Source organism: Camelus dromedarius, chromosome 14 (assembly GCF_036321535.1).
Source record: "Camelus dromedarius isolate mCamDro1 chromosome 14, mCamDro1.pat, whole genome shotgun sequence".
Lineage (NCBI taxonomy): Eukaryota > Metazoa > Chordata > Mammalia > Artiodactyla > Camelidae > Camelus > Camelus dromedarius.
Genome location: NC_087449.1, coordinates 52605721 through 52621974, shown reverse-complemented (window position 1 = coordinate 52621974; position 16254 = coordinate 52605721). Strand labels below are relative to the sequence as shown.

Here is a 16254-nt window from a genome sequence, read left to right as displayed (position 1 = left end):
ATTATCTTCCAACTATTTTTTAAAGTAGATTTTTATTTATGATTACCTTGGCTGTTGGGTGGCTTTGTACTGTTGGGCTCTTGGGATGGGTACCAGTCAGTTCTGATTCCCTTTCCCTTCGCTGGTCCAGGGTCAAGTGTTACAGGAAATTCTCAGATTGGACTTGTAATAGGCTAGAGTCCATTGTTTCTCAGCGAGGCCCCTCTTTGTGTGGAGGTGCATTGCAGGACATTTGGCATCCTGCTCCCCAGGTAATAAATGCCAGTAGCACCAAAGATAACCAAAAAGGCACTTTCATACATTTGTTTCCAGACACTTCTCAGGGATTAGTATTGCCCTGCTTGAAAACTATTGGGGTTTACTATCAGGATTCCTAGAAGGAGCTATTGAACAAATTCCTCTGAGAGAACAAACTGAAAGCAGGTGGAGCTTGAGAAATTGGACTTGTCAACCCTTTTGGCATCTTACTTGTGTGTTCTTGTTTTTTTTTTTTTTAAGTAAATATTTTGACACTGCTTTCAGCTCCATCCTACTTTTTCTCCTATTGAGGGTGGAGAGAAGGAATAACTTGTTTGATTGTTAGCTGGCTTCTAGTTGACCATGTTGGGTTTCTGGTCTTGAGTGTATGAGTCCAGACCTTAACTGTTCTGGTTTCTAAGCTTTATTGCTAGAACTCGGGGACTTCTGTAGGATGACAATAGCTAACATTTTGGGTGCTGGAGGATATAGCAGCCATTTAAACACAGACACATACCTACTTTATATTCTAGCCTTGTAGCTTATATATCTTAATCTAGGATATAGACATTAAACAAAATAAGTAAACTTCAGCATCTAGTGTGCTAGTAATATATGCTCAGGAGCAAAGTTAATCATAGGACAGCTGTATGAAGTGTGCAGGATTGAAATTTTAAATGGGTTCATCAGGGGAGGCCAAATTGAAATGATATTTGATGTGAACAAGAAAGCTATACTAATACCTGAGGGAAGAAAGAATATTCCAGGTGGAGAGATCAGTGAGTACAAAGGCTCTGAGGCCGGAGCATGTCCAGCTGCTTTGAAGAGCAGTGTTTTGTGTTGTTCTGTTTTGCTTGGATGTATTAACTCATTTCATTCAACCCCGAGGGTGCTACTACTATCATCTCTATTCTGTTGATGCAGAAACTGAGGGCCAGAGAATTTGAAGGCATTGTAGAGGCAGAGCTCTTAGGACTGACCACGTAGAACCAAAGCATTTCCTTTCAGCATGAATGAGGTTAGGAATTGCAAGGCCTCTAGCATTTCACTTTCTCTTCCACAACCTCTTTCCTTTCCTCTTTCATAGTAGGAAAGCTTGTTTTACATGCAGTTCTCTCTCTATGTTCCTGGAGCTTATGTTCTAGTTTAGGATACTGATAGTGAACAAGGTAAATAAGTAAAGCATATAGCATTGTTGGTGATATGTGTTCAGGTGAACAAGATAATCAGAAGTTGGGTATAAGAATTTGGGAAAGCTTGGCTTTGACTGAGAATGCTGCTTATTTGGGAATCTGCGGTGCATTTTTAGTTTTTCTTTATTGGCCAGGCACTGCCCTCTTCAGACCATTGTTTGGCTAAAGAAACTGAACATGCCTCTGAGTTCTAGTGTTACTCTGTGCTGGAGATAGGAGGAGCTTTGGAGGGAGGCCCTGTAGCCCAGATGTTCTCAGACTGGACATGAGAATCTCCCAGGGAGATTCCTGGCCCCATCCCAGAGTTGCTGATTCATAATTTGAGGGCAGGATTCAAGTGTGTAGCTGAAGAGGTTAAGGTACAACCTAGTTAGTGTCCCCTCCCCCCATCCCCTGCATTGGTCAGAGAACAGGGATCAGAACCCAGGCATTCTCTCAGTTTAGTGTACTCTTTTCACCATGTTGTACTGCCACCTTACTCTTGAGATTAAAAAGTTGTAAAGAAGGAGATGTTTAATTTTATCAAATGGCATTTTGTTCTTGTTTTAATTATCTTCTTGGGGCCTTACTGTTTATATATTATATCCCTGGGTTTTAAGCAGTACCTGAAGAATTCTTTCTCAAGAAGTTATATGGTTTCCTTAGAGGCTTTTGTAATTCATTGGAAATCGGGAGAAATTGGTTAGCTAAATTTGGTCTTCCAAAAAACTGATCTTTATCATTTTTGGAAGGGCACTTTCTCTTTGAAAGGTGGCTAATGAGGAGAAGAACTTTATCATTTGTTGGGGGAATTTATTAGTTTGATGCTCTAGCTGCTTTATTTGAAGAGTTCTTTCAGAAACCAAAGAAGAAATAAAGAAATACCAGCCACCTGGTTGTGGTTTTTCTGGCATGCCTCTTTTGGGTGGACAGCTGTGAGGTGGTTATTACAGTTGGCTCTCATAATCTGTTTGAGTTTTGCTAGAAGAGTCAATGACTCTTCCCTCTCTGGTCCCTTTTTTCTATTCTTGGTGAGTTTTTATTTTTCTGATCTTCTGATCTGGAAGAGTGGAACACAGAAGCCTAAATACCTCTGAGCCAGGCCTCTTGTCTTGTTCTCTTTCACTTTAGAGACAGTATGGGTTGGAAGGTCCTGAGTCTGTTGTCTGGTTGCAGCCTCCTAGGGGTTTGGTCAGGCTGGTGCTGCAGCTGATGTCTTTGAAGTGGACTCTTAAGTTGGCAAAGTGGGAGTGCCCTGATCTTCTAGAATCACTTCTGTCAACAGAATGGGATAGATAGAACTTTTCATTGATTATGGATTTTTATTTGTATTCAACTTGGACACTTACAGAACTTTGAAAGCATTTTTTAAAAAATCTGCCCTACCCAAAAAAACTCCACAAAAAACAAAAAACACCTGTCTCTGGAGTGGTAGTTGCAAGCTAGTTGTTGGTAATTCCTCTCTCACCATAGGCATATGACCAGTTTGTTTAGAACTTGAATGAACTAGAACTAAAATGAAAGAATTATTTCCTGTCTCGTGTAAAGTAGAAAAATGGGGTTTGATTCTCAGGTTAGGAATGATAAGAAACCTAGACTGAGTGGGTTTGATTTCCTAGGTCAGGTGTTGGTATATCTGATGAGAAATTTTTATTTTTCCTATCATCAGTTTAGCTTCAGGAAGTCGTTAGTGATGTCTCTGAGGCCACATAGGAGGTTAAGAATCTCTTATTGTCCTAGGTCACATAAATAGTGGGGAAACATGACTGTTTAAATGCAGAATAAAATGAAGGGAGCCTATTTTAGGAGGCAGGCCCTGGGGATAGAACTAAACAAGTGGGTTTCTGGGCAGTTTCTCTTCAATTGAGGTAGGGCTCCTCAACCAGTCTTCAAAGCCATGAAGTATTGGAGGAGTGAGAAAAGACAAGATGAGGGGGCATTAGACACAGATGTCTGTGCCTGGGGAGGGGGCACAACAAGAATGTTTTATGCTGGTCAGCTCATGTGTACCAGGGTACAAAGGGTAGTTCTTTTTATGGAATCTACTCTGTACCTCCTCAGAGCTGAGTAGGGCCACGTGGAGCTTGCAGGAAGCTGAAAGTGCATTGGTTGGGAGAGGCCTTAACTGTTATATTTGTCCCTGCCTGGAATGCTCCTCAACAGGGGAGGGTCCCGAACGGGAACTGGATCAACAGCTGCCGCCTGTCCCTGTAATCACAGGAAGCTGAGGCCGGGTGCCTTTGTATGGGAGCTCCGCAGCCAGACAATAGTTTGTGCTGGCGGGGCCATGTGGCGAGTCACGTGACCCGGGGCTGTTTTCTGCTGGGGTCCTTACCCATCTGTTCTCTCGGCTCTTTCTGGGTTATCAGGCGCCAGTCCAAGTCCTCCCAGGCAGCCAGCTTCATGGCCAGAGATTACGAGCACTAACCTTCCTGGCAGGGGCGGTGTGGCTTCGCGTTTATGCAGATTAGCCATGTGTTTCTCACTTCAAGGCGTTCCACAGGAAAAGCCTTTTCCTGTGTTTGGCTCTCAGTGGGCGGTTCCCAGCTTACTGTACTGGGACTCTGCAAGCAGCAGGCGTGCACGAGAGGGATCACAGTACACTGGCCCCCTCCCATTCCACCTCCAGTGCTACGTCACCACAACACAACCGCTCGTGCTCTCATACTGTTGGTGTCATTCATTCGGTGCCAAGATTGCTTTAAAAAATTCCCTTGGCCCCAGTTCAAACAGGAGTACAGCTGGGATGTGTTAGATTTTAGGCAGTCTGCCCTCAATTTGAGATGAGTTATAAATAGCAGTGCTGACTTCCTTAACTACCGCTCTCTGAGGTAAAATGCAGGTTAATTACTGTGGGAATCAATTAGGGGGTTCTTTTGGTTAAAGAGCCAGGGATGCTTTTTTATTGTTAATATTAAAAGTCATACAACAAATCTGGCCAGGAATAAAGTGAAAGCACAAGGAGTAAGAAATATTTTAATATCCGGAATCCAAGGTTATGGCTCAAGGTTTCTGCTGGCCCCCAACTAGTTGGCATTTAGGATGACAGGACAAGTGGTAGTCAGACTTCTGCTTTCTGATGGATACCTTTTTGGTAACCCAGCCCATCCCTCTCTAGTCGTGTTCTTGCTGGTCCTTGGGTACCAAATCTGGCTCCTTAGGTTTGCTGCCTGGTCGCTTCCTTTCTGCATCTTTGGATTGGAACTGAAGCCTGGAGCTTTCCTCAGTTGGACTTTTATTTCAAAAAAACTAAGAAGTTTCTCTTTCCTGGTGCCATTACCATATGGTGTTGTGCATTTTGGTGAACAGTATCTTTCCCTTGGAAGTTGGAGTGCATGGCTCCATCTTTCCTGCTCTCTTCTCAATCAGTCTTGATCAGAAGTTGGAGCATTTGAAGTCCAGTGTGTTATATCTCAGAAACCCCTTAGGTTGTTAGGCTTTCCTTGGTGCAATAAGAAGTTGTAAGGGATTCCATTAGCCCTCTGGTCTGGAGGGGCTTTTAATTCCATTTGCTTGGAGCAGGAGAACTCTATGCAAGTGGTTAGTCTGTAAGCTGTTTGTTCTGAATATATTCATAGAGACCAGCCTGCTAGGCATCCTTGCCTTTGATTCCCCTAAACTGCATCTTTTGATGCATTTCATTTGGCAGACAGTTTGTAACATGTCCAGTGATCTGGAAAGAGATAAGTGGTTTGAATGGAGTTGGGGGTTTTCTTATGGCTCTTTTTTATTTTTATTTTTTATGAATGCAGGAGAGTTATATAGCAGGGGGCCCGACTTCCCTGATCAAGGGGGCAGCATTTTCCTCTCAATTATGTGCCTTTGTGGCAGAGCCTTTGCTTTTGAAGTGTAATCACAGTAATCTACTCCTGTGGTTTCCCATTGAAAGGATTTCCTCTTCGTCTTTCCCAGAGTGGAATCTCTGGCTCTTTGGTGTTTGTCATTTTCCATCCCCTGCCTCTTCCTTGGTGCCTGCAGATTGCTGATACTGGCTTTTCTGTCTTGCATGTAGTAGGGATTTTTCTAGTCTGAAATTACTACTTTCCAATAAAACTGATTAGTGAAGATTTAAAGCCCCTTCTCTGTTATGAGAGATTGGAAGATAGCATTTCATCTATAACTGCAAATCACAAATCTTTCACAATGGTTTTAAATGTCAGAAGGGTGATAGGTCCCTGCCCACCTCCCTTTATTATATGAGCAGATGTTTAACTTTGACGTGGGACGAAACTAATCTGATTGAACTGAATATATTTTAGTTGCTAAGCTGCATATTCTGTTGATTATAACCCTTTGGTGAAGGGAAGGGATCGGAAATCTGATGTCCAGGAAAGGTAAAGTCTTAATTTCACTTCTGGAATAAGAATTTCTTTAACTTGCATTTATTTTGGGTTTTGGGTGGAGGAGGAAATTAGGTTTATTTGATTTTATTTATTTATTTTCTAATGGAGGTACTGGGAATTGAACCTAGGACCTTGTGCATGCTAGGCACATGCTCTACCACTGAGCTATACCCTCCTCCTGCATTAATTTTTATTCTGCAAGGAATTTCTAAAGTTAATGGAGGAATCCTTAAACCCTTTATTAACTAGCCCCCATGTAAGTAGCTGTCTTCAGTTAGGAGTGCAGTCCCCCTGATGTGAGAGAGGAAAAAGTAACTTGCGTTTAGGCTTTTGTTTTTAAGCAGTGTGTTTAGGGATGCTTGTGCAGTTTGACGACCTCTGGTTATAGGATGTAGAAAAGATTCTTCTCAGAAGTGTGCTCTTCTCCCTTGGCTGTTTGTTATACACCCCCCCCCTTTCTTTTTCAGTCCAGTCCCCATTTTTTTCTGCCCCCAAAGTCATAACCTGGTTTAGAGTTTAGGGGTGCTCTTGGCCCTTTGGTTAGATGATTTGATCTGGGCTTTCTCCCCACAGTATCCCCTACCCACTTCTTACAATAGGGCAGCTTTGTACATTGAAGTTACTGAGCCCTACTTCTGTGCTTGGGGTCTTTGGAGGGACTTCGAAGATAAAATACCCGATCTCTGACTTTCCAGAACTTAGTCTCAAAAGATGCAGTCAGTTAGCTGGACAACTAAGTGCTAAACCTATGACTCTGACTGAAGTTACAATAGGACATTCAGAAATGTGAAAGATCAGAATGTACTAAAGAAGTTGGAAGTAGCTTCATGTTGATGTGTTGGGTTTCTGCTAGTGGAAGCCATTATGGACAGGAGGACAGGAAGGGGTACCATTGCCTAGAGCTGGACAAGTGGGAAGTTTGGCATGAGGCTGAAAAATGTGTAGAATCACAGCACACTGTGGCAGGGTTTAGAGCTAGGCAGAAGCACTATTTATCATTATTGATAATAGCTACTATTCATTGTACATTTAAGTTCCAGGCACTGTGTGAAGTGTGTTAATGTGCATTTTAAATAAAGAACTGATATGTTCAAGGTCAGGCAGTGATAGAGTTAGAATTTGAACCCAGGTCTATCAATTTACTACAGTCTTTGCTCTTTCTATGCAGTACTGAATATGATATAGTAGGTAGGAATTTTGGAGCTGTTGTTGAGCAGGGAGAGATGAAGATGATTTGTGAGTATTGCTCTGGAATTGTATGATCCAATATGATAGCCACTAGTTACATGTAGTTATTTGAAAATCAGAAGTAAGTAAAGATAATTCATTTCCTCAGTCACACTAGCCATATTTTAAGTACTTAAATAGTCACACAGTACAGACGATTTTGTTGAGTGATGTTTTTCTAAATTACTGGTTCTTAGCCAGTAGTATACCCTAGAATCATCCAAGTATCTTAAGGGGTTTGGGGGTGGGGGATTGAGCCCAAGCCTTTTCAGACCCACTCAATTGGAATCTCTGCGGAGAGGCCCAGGCATTTGTGAAGCTTCACAGAAAATTCTGATCTATATCCCCAATTAATAGATACTGCTCTAGAAGCTCCGTAGTAACCGTGGTAATAACTGCCCCTCAGGTGTTGTGGGGAAACCTACGCTGACAGAGATACCCAAAGTGGGCTGGTCTCTATTCGGCAAATGTAGTTTCTTCACCTGGGGCCACATGGACAGCAGCTGCAGGCTCTAATGAGATGACAGTCTCTTGTTCTATGTAGCATGATGTGGCTGTGTAAGCCCCTTTTCTCTTTATAGGCAAGAATGGTGATGTTTTGGCTCCATTGCCAGGAGTACCTGGGAAAGACCACATGCTGTTTATTGCTCACCAGTGCAGTTGTTGAATTTGAACTTCCTAAACAGTCCCAAAAGAATCCGTGTAGCTCCAGAATTACGATTGGGAACATTATTGGAGCTTCTGATACAGAGGCAGGACTTGGGCAAAAATTGTTTAGTTGTGATTTTTGGAAACAGAATTTTAATATTGACATGTAGTAGTGATTTGGGACACAGTTTTATTATTAGTTTGGAAACTTTGAAGGTATTCCCATCATCACTTACCTTCTTAGCTTTGATTTCAGCTGCAGCCTAAGAGAGAACTTCGCTTCTGCTTTTTTTTTTGGGTTGATATTTAGAATAGTCTGTGGCTTTTTGTCTTACCCATTTTCCTCATGACAGCTCGACTTCCTCTGTTATAAAACACTTAGGTATTACTCTGCCCAAAAAGACATGTGCAGAGAACCAATTGCTTGAACGCCTCCTCCCCTTATTTTGGAGGGGGTTGTGTTCTTTTTTAAGGTCTTACACTACAGACCTTAAATTATAGAAAAATTTATTAATTGTAGAATAATAGAACTAGAAGGGACCAGTGGTTCTTAAAATGTGGTGGTCCCTGGACTAGCAACATCAATATCACCTGGGAACTGTTATAAATGCATATCCTAGCCCCAACCCTGAACCTACAGAATCAGAGACTCTGGGAATGAGTCCCAGCAGTATGTGATTTAATACGCCCGCCAGGTGATTTTGATGTATTCTAAAGATTGAGAACCACTGAACTCCTTAATTTGAGAGTTAATGATGTTGAGAGTTAATGATGTTCAGACCCAGAGTATTAATATCTACTCGCCATCTCCAATTTAAGATTCAGTTTTCAAGTTTTATGTTAGGTCCAGGTCTACTCTGCAACTTGGGCATATCTATTTAAGGTATTTAGAGACACTCTTTCCTCCGCTGCACACCACCAGTAGATATAGGTAGGCAACTCTGGCAGGGGAAAAGTGTACTGAGGCTGTATACTAGTAGCTCCAATAGTATAAATGTCAAAGAGTGATTGTGTTGATTGATCCTGTTGTACCACAAAGAGCTAAAAGTTATGTTTGTAGCCAAATACCTATGAATTGAACTTTGAACTTTCATTATTGGTTCCTCTGTATCTTATTCTTTAAAGAGACAAAAGTTCTACCCTCTTACACCCTCAAGCTCTTGAGTATTAAAGGAGGTGAACTTTTCAGTTAAGTTGTACAAAGCTCTAAATAAATTCACAGTCACAGTTTCCTCTACAACTGTAACTTGTTGATGTTACCAGTTTGGAAGAAAGCATAAATTTAAATGCTTGTGCCATAGTACAAATGGGCTATGGATGTGCAAGGAAATAAGATTCCACTATTTAAAGAATAAAAACATCTAGATGCTTGTGTATTTGAATTTCCAAACACAGTATTGAAGCAACAGTTTTGGTATTATTGAACAAGATCATGGCAGAGTATAGCAGCACCGTCCCCTCCCAGTTGAAAGGCCTTTTTTCTGATTTTCTACACCATAGAGTGCATATATTCATTACTCCACACCTGGCCTGTCCCTGTTCTCTCAGGTAGTATCACACTTAAAAAGTAATGTATAGCTTACAGGATGCTTTCACAAACTGGTGGTATTTCCATTTTACATATGACAAAATCAAGGTTCTGAGGAAGGTTAAATGACTTACCCAAGGGTTATGGGGTCTGTACCATTACTTTTTATAGTAATTGTTTTCCTATGTGGCATACAGACCTGTATGCTTAGGTTTGTGTTCATATTGGCTGAGGCCATCAAAGCTTCAGGTTAATGAAATGCTCTTTATTTTGTAGCCATCCAGTCCAATGGATCAGATGGGCAAGATGAGACCTCAGCCATATGGCGGGACTAACCCATACTCGCAACAGCAGGGACCTCCGTCAGGACCGCAGCAAGGACATGGGTACCCAGGGCAGCCATATGGGTCCCAGACCCCGCAGCGGTACCCGATGACCATGCAGGGCCGAGCGCAGAGTACCATGGGCGGCCTCTCTTATGCACAGCAGGTAGATGGTGACTCCGACTGTCTTAATCCTTGTTGTTGTCCAGGGTCTGGTCTTGACCTATAGAATCAGAATGTGTCTTTGGCTTCCAAACCTTGAAAGGAACATAGACCAACTGACTCAGTTACAGTGTGCAACTTACAAGACCAAGATTGTGGGCACCATTGCATGTGTTCTGGAAGGAAAACTGCTCCCTGGCCACAGGCTATAATATCTGTCTTCTTTGGCCTTTGGCCTACTTGTATCTACTGAGTGGTTATCTCTGAAGGAGGTGGGAAGAAAGAAAGGCAGTGACTGAGCACCAGTCCACTGCTACCAAGAAAAACCACTCATGCCATGTGCCCTGGGACAGAAGAGGCCCTTCATGTTTCTCGAGGCTTTCAACATGTAGCTGTCTGGTTTAAAATGAATGTTTAGAAGGAACTGGGAGTAGCAGAAAAAGGGAAGATTGAACAGTAAAGATGCTAACAGTGCTATTACAAATATTAAGATTTTCTTCATCTCCTTTTGTCTGGCCATCCACGCCATTATCTTTTTATTGTCATTTTTTTTGTTTGTTTTGACAGCATTTTCTATTACTTAAGTATAAGTGATGTTCATACTGAAAATGATGAGAGACGGAATATAAAACCTAACTTTACTTCTAAGACTTTATTTTTGAGGGGGGAAGGTAATTAGGTTTATTTTTGGAGGAGGTACTGGGGATGGAACCCAGGACCTTATGTATGATAAACATGCACTCTACCACTTGAGCTATACCCTCCTCCCTAAGACTTTAAAACAAACTATGCCCTTAAATATAGTCTCTTTTTTTCCAACTTGAAAATGGAGAGTTGGGTGGATATTATTGGTCTTTTTGTTTTTTTTTTTTTTCCTACTTACCAAATGTATCCCCAGTGCCTAAAGTAGTACCTGGTACAAGTAAGCAAGTAGGCTTTCAAATAACTTTTTGAATGAAGACTAAATGAAAAAGAACTAGAGTAGTTTAGTGATTGGCATCCTGTCTGGATTACTAAACCCTAGGTTTTCAGTTGGCTGAGCCAGGCTGCTTTTGACTATTCGTTGTGGCTAGGATACAGATTCCTGGTGCTTATAAAAACAGTCTAGGCCATGATAAAAAGAGTAGGCTCATTGGTGAAAACAGCTGCTCTTGAACTCTTGTAAGTTGCCCAAATATTAAATAGTATAAATTTTCTGTGGATGAATGTAGTCCACTTATAAACAAACCAACTAGTAACCTAGCTTGGCTATCCTTCTGGCTTGGTTTAACTGGGTTGGTAGAAAAACCCTGGGCCTTCTAAGTGTGAGACTTGTCTTACCTGCTTTCTGTACTCATCCTTAGGGCATAGCTTCTGACAGAATACTTTGCCTTTCTTCATCCAGAAGTGTCAGTGCTAAAAGTATCTTTTCCTTTTCTACAGATTCCTCCTTATGGACAACAAGGCCCCAGCGGGTATGGTCAGCAGGGCCAGACTCCATATTACAACCAGCAAAGTCCTCACCCCCAGCAACAGCAGCCTCCCTACTCCCAGCAGCCACCATCCCAGACCCCTCACGCCCAACCTTCATATCAGCAGCAGCCGCAGTCTCAGCCACCACAGCTCCAGTCCTCTCAGCCTCCGTATTCTCAGCAGCCACCCCAGCCTCCCCATCAGCAGTCCCCAACTCCATATCCCTCCCAGCAGTCAACCACCCAGCAGCACCCCCAGAGCCAGCCCCCCTACTCACAGCCGCAGGCACAGTCTCCCTACCAGCAGCAGCAACCTCAGCAGCCAGCATCCTCGACGCTTTCCCAGCAGGCTGCGTACCCTCAGCCCCAGTCTCAGCAGTCACAGCAAACTGCCTATTCCCAGCAGCGCTTCCCTCCACCACAGGTAAGATGTCCCTTCCTCTCCCCTCTTCCTACGTGTGACCACAGACAGCTTGGGGGTTGGTGTCATGAGAGCTTTGCCATACAAATTGGTTCTCTCATGTGTACTTAAAAACCAATTAAACTCTGGGTAGACATGCTAACTGGATTGATTGAACTAATAAAGACATAACTGCATAGAAACCTGTAGTTCTTCTTACTGATGAAATAGGGCAATGAAAAGTTGCATAGAGGGATAAGAAATTAAAGATAATGGGACTAATTTTTTATTACTTTTTTTTTTAACTCAGCATTCAGTACTTGAGCTTCCAAGTGAGTTTGGTCTTTTTAAAAACGGTCAGTTTGGGAGGCTGTACTATACATTCACTCAACTGCCATTCCATTCTGCTACTGCTCAAAGTATTTTGGACCCTTTCATTTGAAATTGCCATCAGAGCTGACATGACATTCTTTGGAATATTCTCAGTGGTAGCAAATCCTTTTTTTTTAAGAGTGGATTTGACTTTGGGAAATAGCTAAAAATCATTTGTTGCCATGTCTATGAACAAGGTAGGTGATAATGTCTAAAAATAACAATTTGGGCTTTATTCTTTAAAGAGCAAAAAGAAGAGAAATGACTGAGTGATGACAAGTCCAGTAAAGATTTTGTGCATTGGTGGCATTGTTGAAATAAATATCTCATCCCAAGGCGATGTCTTTGAAGGAAGCAGTACTCATTTTAATGCAGAGGTTCTAGTGTGAGTTTTTTTTGTTGTTTTTAAATTGAATTGGTCTCATTTCTTGATAGATATAACTTCTAATTAGCCAGACTTTAGCATTTAACCCCAAGGAATAGCTTTCTGTGGGTGGTGATAAATGGTCAACAGTGCCATCAGAAAGAGTCTTATTTCCACTGGTGACATTCTTAAGAGCCACGACTTGTATTTTTCTGCATTTGGATAATACTGTGTGCAGTTGGGCAGTCTCTCACACCAACTTCCCCTTTGTGAGAGTCCCATAGCCCTTTCACCAGGAAGCAAGCTTGTCTGAATTATCAATACCAGGTTCTCACAGCTTCTTTTTTCTTGTTTTAGGAGTTATCTCAAGATTCATTTGGATCTCAGGCGTCCTCAGCCCCCTCGATGACCTCCAGTAAGGGAGGGCAAGAAGATATGAACCTGAGTCTTCAGTCAAGACCTTCAAGCTTGCCTGTGAGTATTTCTGCCACTCTCTAAAAGATGATGGGTGCAGAGAGGAAAGCAAAGAAAACCAGTTTCCAATTGGATATTTTGGTGGTATTGAGCTAAATGAAAGATGAACTATTCCTTGAATTCAGGGCTCAAAATTCTGAATAGGAATGTTTGAACTGACCTTATAGAATGTTTGTTTCGGCTGCCTGCCCAGGAACGAATATATCTGTGACCTTCACTTAAAGATCTAAACATTGTTTAAAGTTTTGGGGGTTTTGTTTTTAAATCTTGGGCTCTTAGGCATGGAACCAGGTGAGGGACAGAGAAAATGGAGATGGTGGAAGCACTGTATGCTCTCCATCAAAATTGATAGGAGGTTCAGTGTTGTTTTGTTTTTTAAATCTTATTTTTGAGGGCTTAATTTTTAGGTGTTTGTCTTAGTGTTTAGCTAGGAGGGTAGGATCTTGGGGTGCATTCAGCCTGGATTGTCGCATTGGGCACATATGGAGTAAAAACAGATTTTCTAGTTGTTTTTTGTGAATAGATGCTCTTATCTAGTAGAGCTCTTGGTGCCCAGATGCTTGATGAGTGTTTACAGAATGGACTGACCATATCCTGAGAAAAAGCAATATGGTCTGCTGATTAAGAACTTGGGCTCTAGAGCCATATTTCCTGGGTCTGCATTTTGACTCTGCCACTAACTCTGTAGCCTTGGGCAAGTCATTTAACCTCTCTATGCCTGTAAAATGAAACTAAAAGTACCCACTTCATGAAGGGATTAACATTAAATAAGTTAGTATAAAAAGTGTGGGTGCTTGTAGGCACTTCATAAATGTCGGTTGTTAATCATCATCTTACAGGGCATAGGGACTATAATTTGATACTCAAAGGCAATTAACACCAACAATTTAATAGTGGGCTTGTTCCGGGAACATTTACCTTTATCTTAGTTCTGCCACTGAATGTGGACAGGTCACTCAGGCTGGGCACAGGAATAAAATGAACTGCTCTGAAATCTAGTTAAGACTGTAGGCAGCAAACCCCTTATTACAAATCTGGCTTAACAAATTCATGCTGTATAGCATAGGGAACTATATTCAATATCTTGTAATTTATGGTGAAAAAGAATATGCAAACGAATATATGTATGTTCATGTGTGATTGAAGCATTGTGCTGTACACCAGAAATTGACACAACATTGTAAACTGAGTATATGTCAATAAATACACATAAATACAAAACCTCCAAATCTGGCTTCAATTAAGAAATGGAAATTCAGCCATAGGCGCCCAGATAAGATTCTTTTGCAATTTTGATTCTACTTGAATTTTAAACTTGTCTCTTTAATTATTCTGACTTGGGAGAAAATGGTTTTCTGGATCTAAGGAATTGGTAGGAGGCAGGAACTGACTTTATCATGAAGCCTCCATGGCTTCCCCTGAAGATCTCTTGAGCCATACATAAACTTAATATTAAGGGCAAAGTCTGTGGAGGCCCTTAGCACCTGTAATTCAGGCTTCCCAGGCCGGGATGAATAGCTGTTGTCAGATGGGACTTCTGAGACTGTTGACTTTCTCAGCTGAAGAATTGGGAGAGGAAGTGTCTGAATAAGGCTGTCACTCTCTGTTCCTTTCTCATTAATGTCTGTTGCAATCGTTTTCTGCATCCTGAACTTCACTGGAATGTGCTTTTTAACCTGATTCAGTCAGAAATGTGTAACCACTCCCTCATCATCTATGGTTTGTGGCTAAATCTGGGTGAGGTACTATTGTAGCAAGAACCCCAATTGGTGGATTTCTGCCAGTGCTGTAATTGCTCCTCATCAAAAAGTTTCTGCTTATTCGTAGTGGCCTTTTGACAGAACTGTATTTGATAGTTTTTAGTCCTGAGAAGCCTAGCATGCAAACACATTGCATGTCTTCTAAGGGTTGAGAGCCTTGTACTGTTGAATCCAAGAGTTTGATTTGACCTACTGAAGTGAAGTGCTGTTGGGTCCAGGGGAGGGTTGTTCCTGGGCAGCCTGTCATAAGGAGCATTCCCAAGTTCAGGCTTCTGCTATAGATTCATCCAAATGGGTCATTTGCTCTGTAGTAGAAGCTCCATGAGGGAGGTGAGCTGGCTGGGTTATTGGCATCTTGTTTGTTGAATTGCTTTTTATCCCTCTACTACTTGGACCAAGAAACAAAAAGTGGTTTATTCTTTGAAATTTTGGTTTGATGCCAGATTTGCCTAGCCAGGCTGGGGAAACAGTCATACCTGAAGAAGGAGAAGTTGGGATTCCCTGCAAAGGGCCCTCTGCTTTCTTTCAGCAGCTGTGTTAAGGGAACCTTAGTTTCGCCATTGTATCTCTCCACTCAACACGTGTTTGTGTTTGGCTCCAAAGTAGATAACTGTGCTAACTGGAGAGCAGCCTTTCCAGTTTTCCACGTCCCACTGCACTCATTTGCCTTACCCACTTTGCTCTAAAGGTATGATTGTGACCCTTGATTTAAAGATTCAGTATGGTTTCTGATTCTGATTATTACAAAAATTAGATTTTGAGGTATTTTCGTTCAGCTATTAATGCCAGATCATTTAGCTACTATTATCCTAATTGTTACCCATCTATTTAAAACCTCTCAATTATTTTTCATTAATCTTAGAATAAAATCCCAAATCTTTAATATTACCAAGGCTGTTCCCCCACCCTCCCCTTTCTGATTTAGTAGGTCTGAAGCGAGGCCTGAGAATTTGCATTTCTAACAAATTCTTGATGCTACTGTTGCTGTTAGACCAAGGATGGCACTTTGAGAACCTGTTTCATCCTTGTTTTGCTCTCTGCCTTCTCTCAATTTCTGTACGGCCCTGTGCTTTTTCTGTTTACAACCCTTTGCACACAGTCTTCCTTTGCCTATATGCTTTTCCTCCTATCTTTTCATATTCATATTTCAGATTACATCTTCAAGATCATTTTTTCAGAAAACTTTCCTAATCAAGCTTCAAAACTCAAGCTAAATAACTTTTGTGATGCCTTCACTGACTAAAGGCAGTTTTTATTTTACTTTTTAAAAAGCTAGCAATATTTAAGACATATGAAAAGGTATAAAGAATAATTCAGCACCTGAGAACCCATCTTTAGAAACCAAACCTTGCTGACACAGGTAAAACATCTTATATAGCCCTCTGGGATCACTTCCCTATCCTTGTACCCAGAGAAGCACTATCCTGTATCTGAGGGTTTTTTGCTCCATGTTGCTAGAGCATTTTGCTGATACCTCTACTTGGTTGAATGCTTTCCACCAGAAAATAAGCTCCTGGAGGGCAGGCATTATATTATTGACCTCTGTTCCCCAAAAACCTATCACATGATGCCCAAGACCAGTGGGTTCTCTACCTTGGCTGCACGTTAGAATTATTTGGGGAGTAAATGGTCTTTAAAACCAGTGGCCAGGGTTCACTGAATTCTGATTTGTTTGATATGGAGTTGGGCTTGGACTTTGGTATGGTTAGAAGCTGTCCTGGGTGATTCTGGTGTACAGCCCCGGTAGAGATCCACTAGTCCAAACTGTCAAGTTCCTTTGCTGTAATAGGCTG

General features: G+C 41.7%; 1 protein-coding gene across 2 annotated transcripts in view; it reads left to right on the top strand.

The window, feature by feature from the left end:
• Positions 1 to 16254, top strand: part of ARID1A (AT-rich interaction domain 1A) — a 65707-nt gene that overhangs the window by 15114 nt on the left and 34339 nt on the right. For both annotated transcript variants that reach the window (XM_031464444.2, XM_031464443.2), the window contains exons 2-4: positions 9432 to 9644; positions 11063 to 11515; positions 12585 to 12701. In XM_031464444.2, coding sequence (XP_031320304.1) covers positions 9432 to 9644; positions 11063 to 11515; positions 12585 to 12701 — 783 coding nt within the window. The remainder of the gene's footprint in view (positions 1 to 9431; positions 9645 to 11062; positions 11516 to 12584; positions 12702 to 16254) is intronic.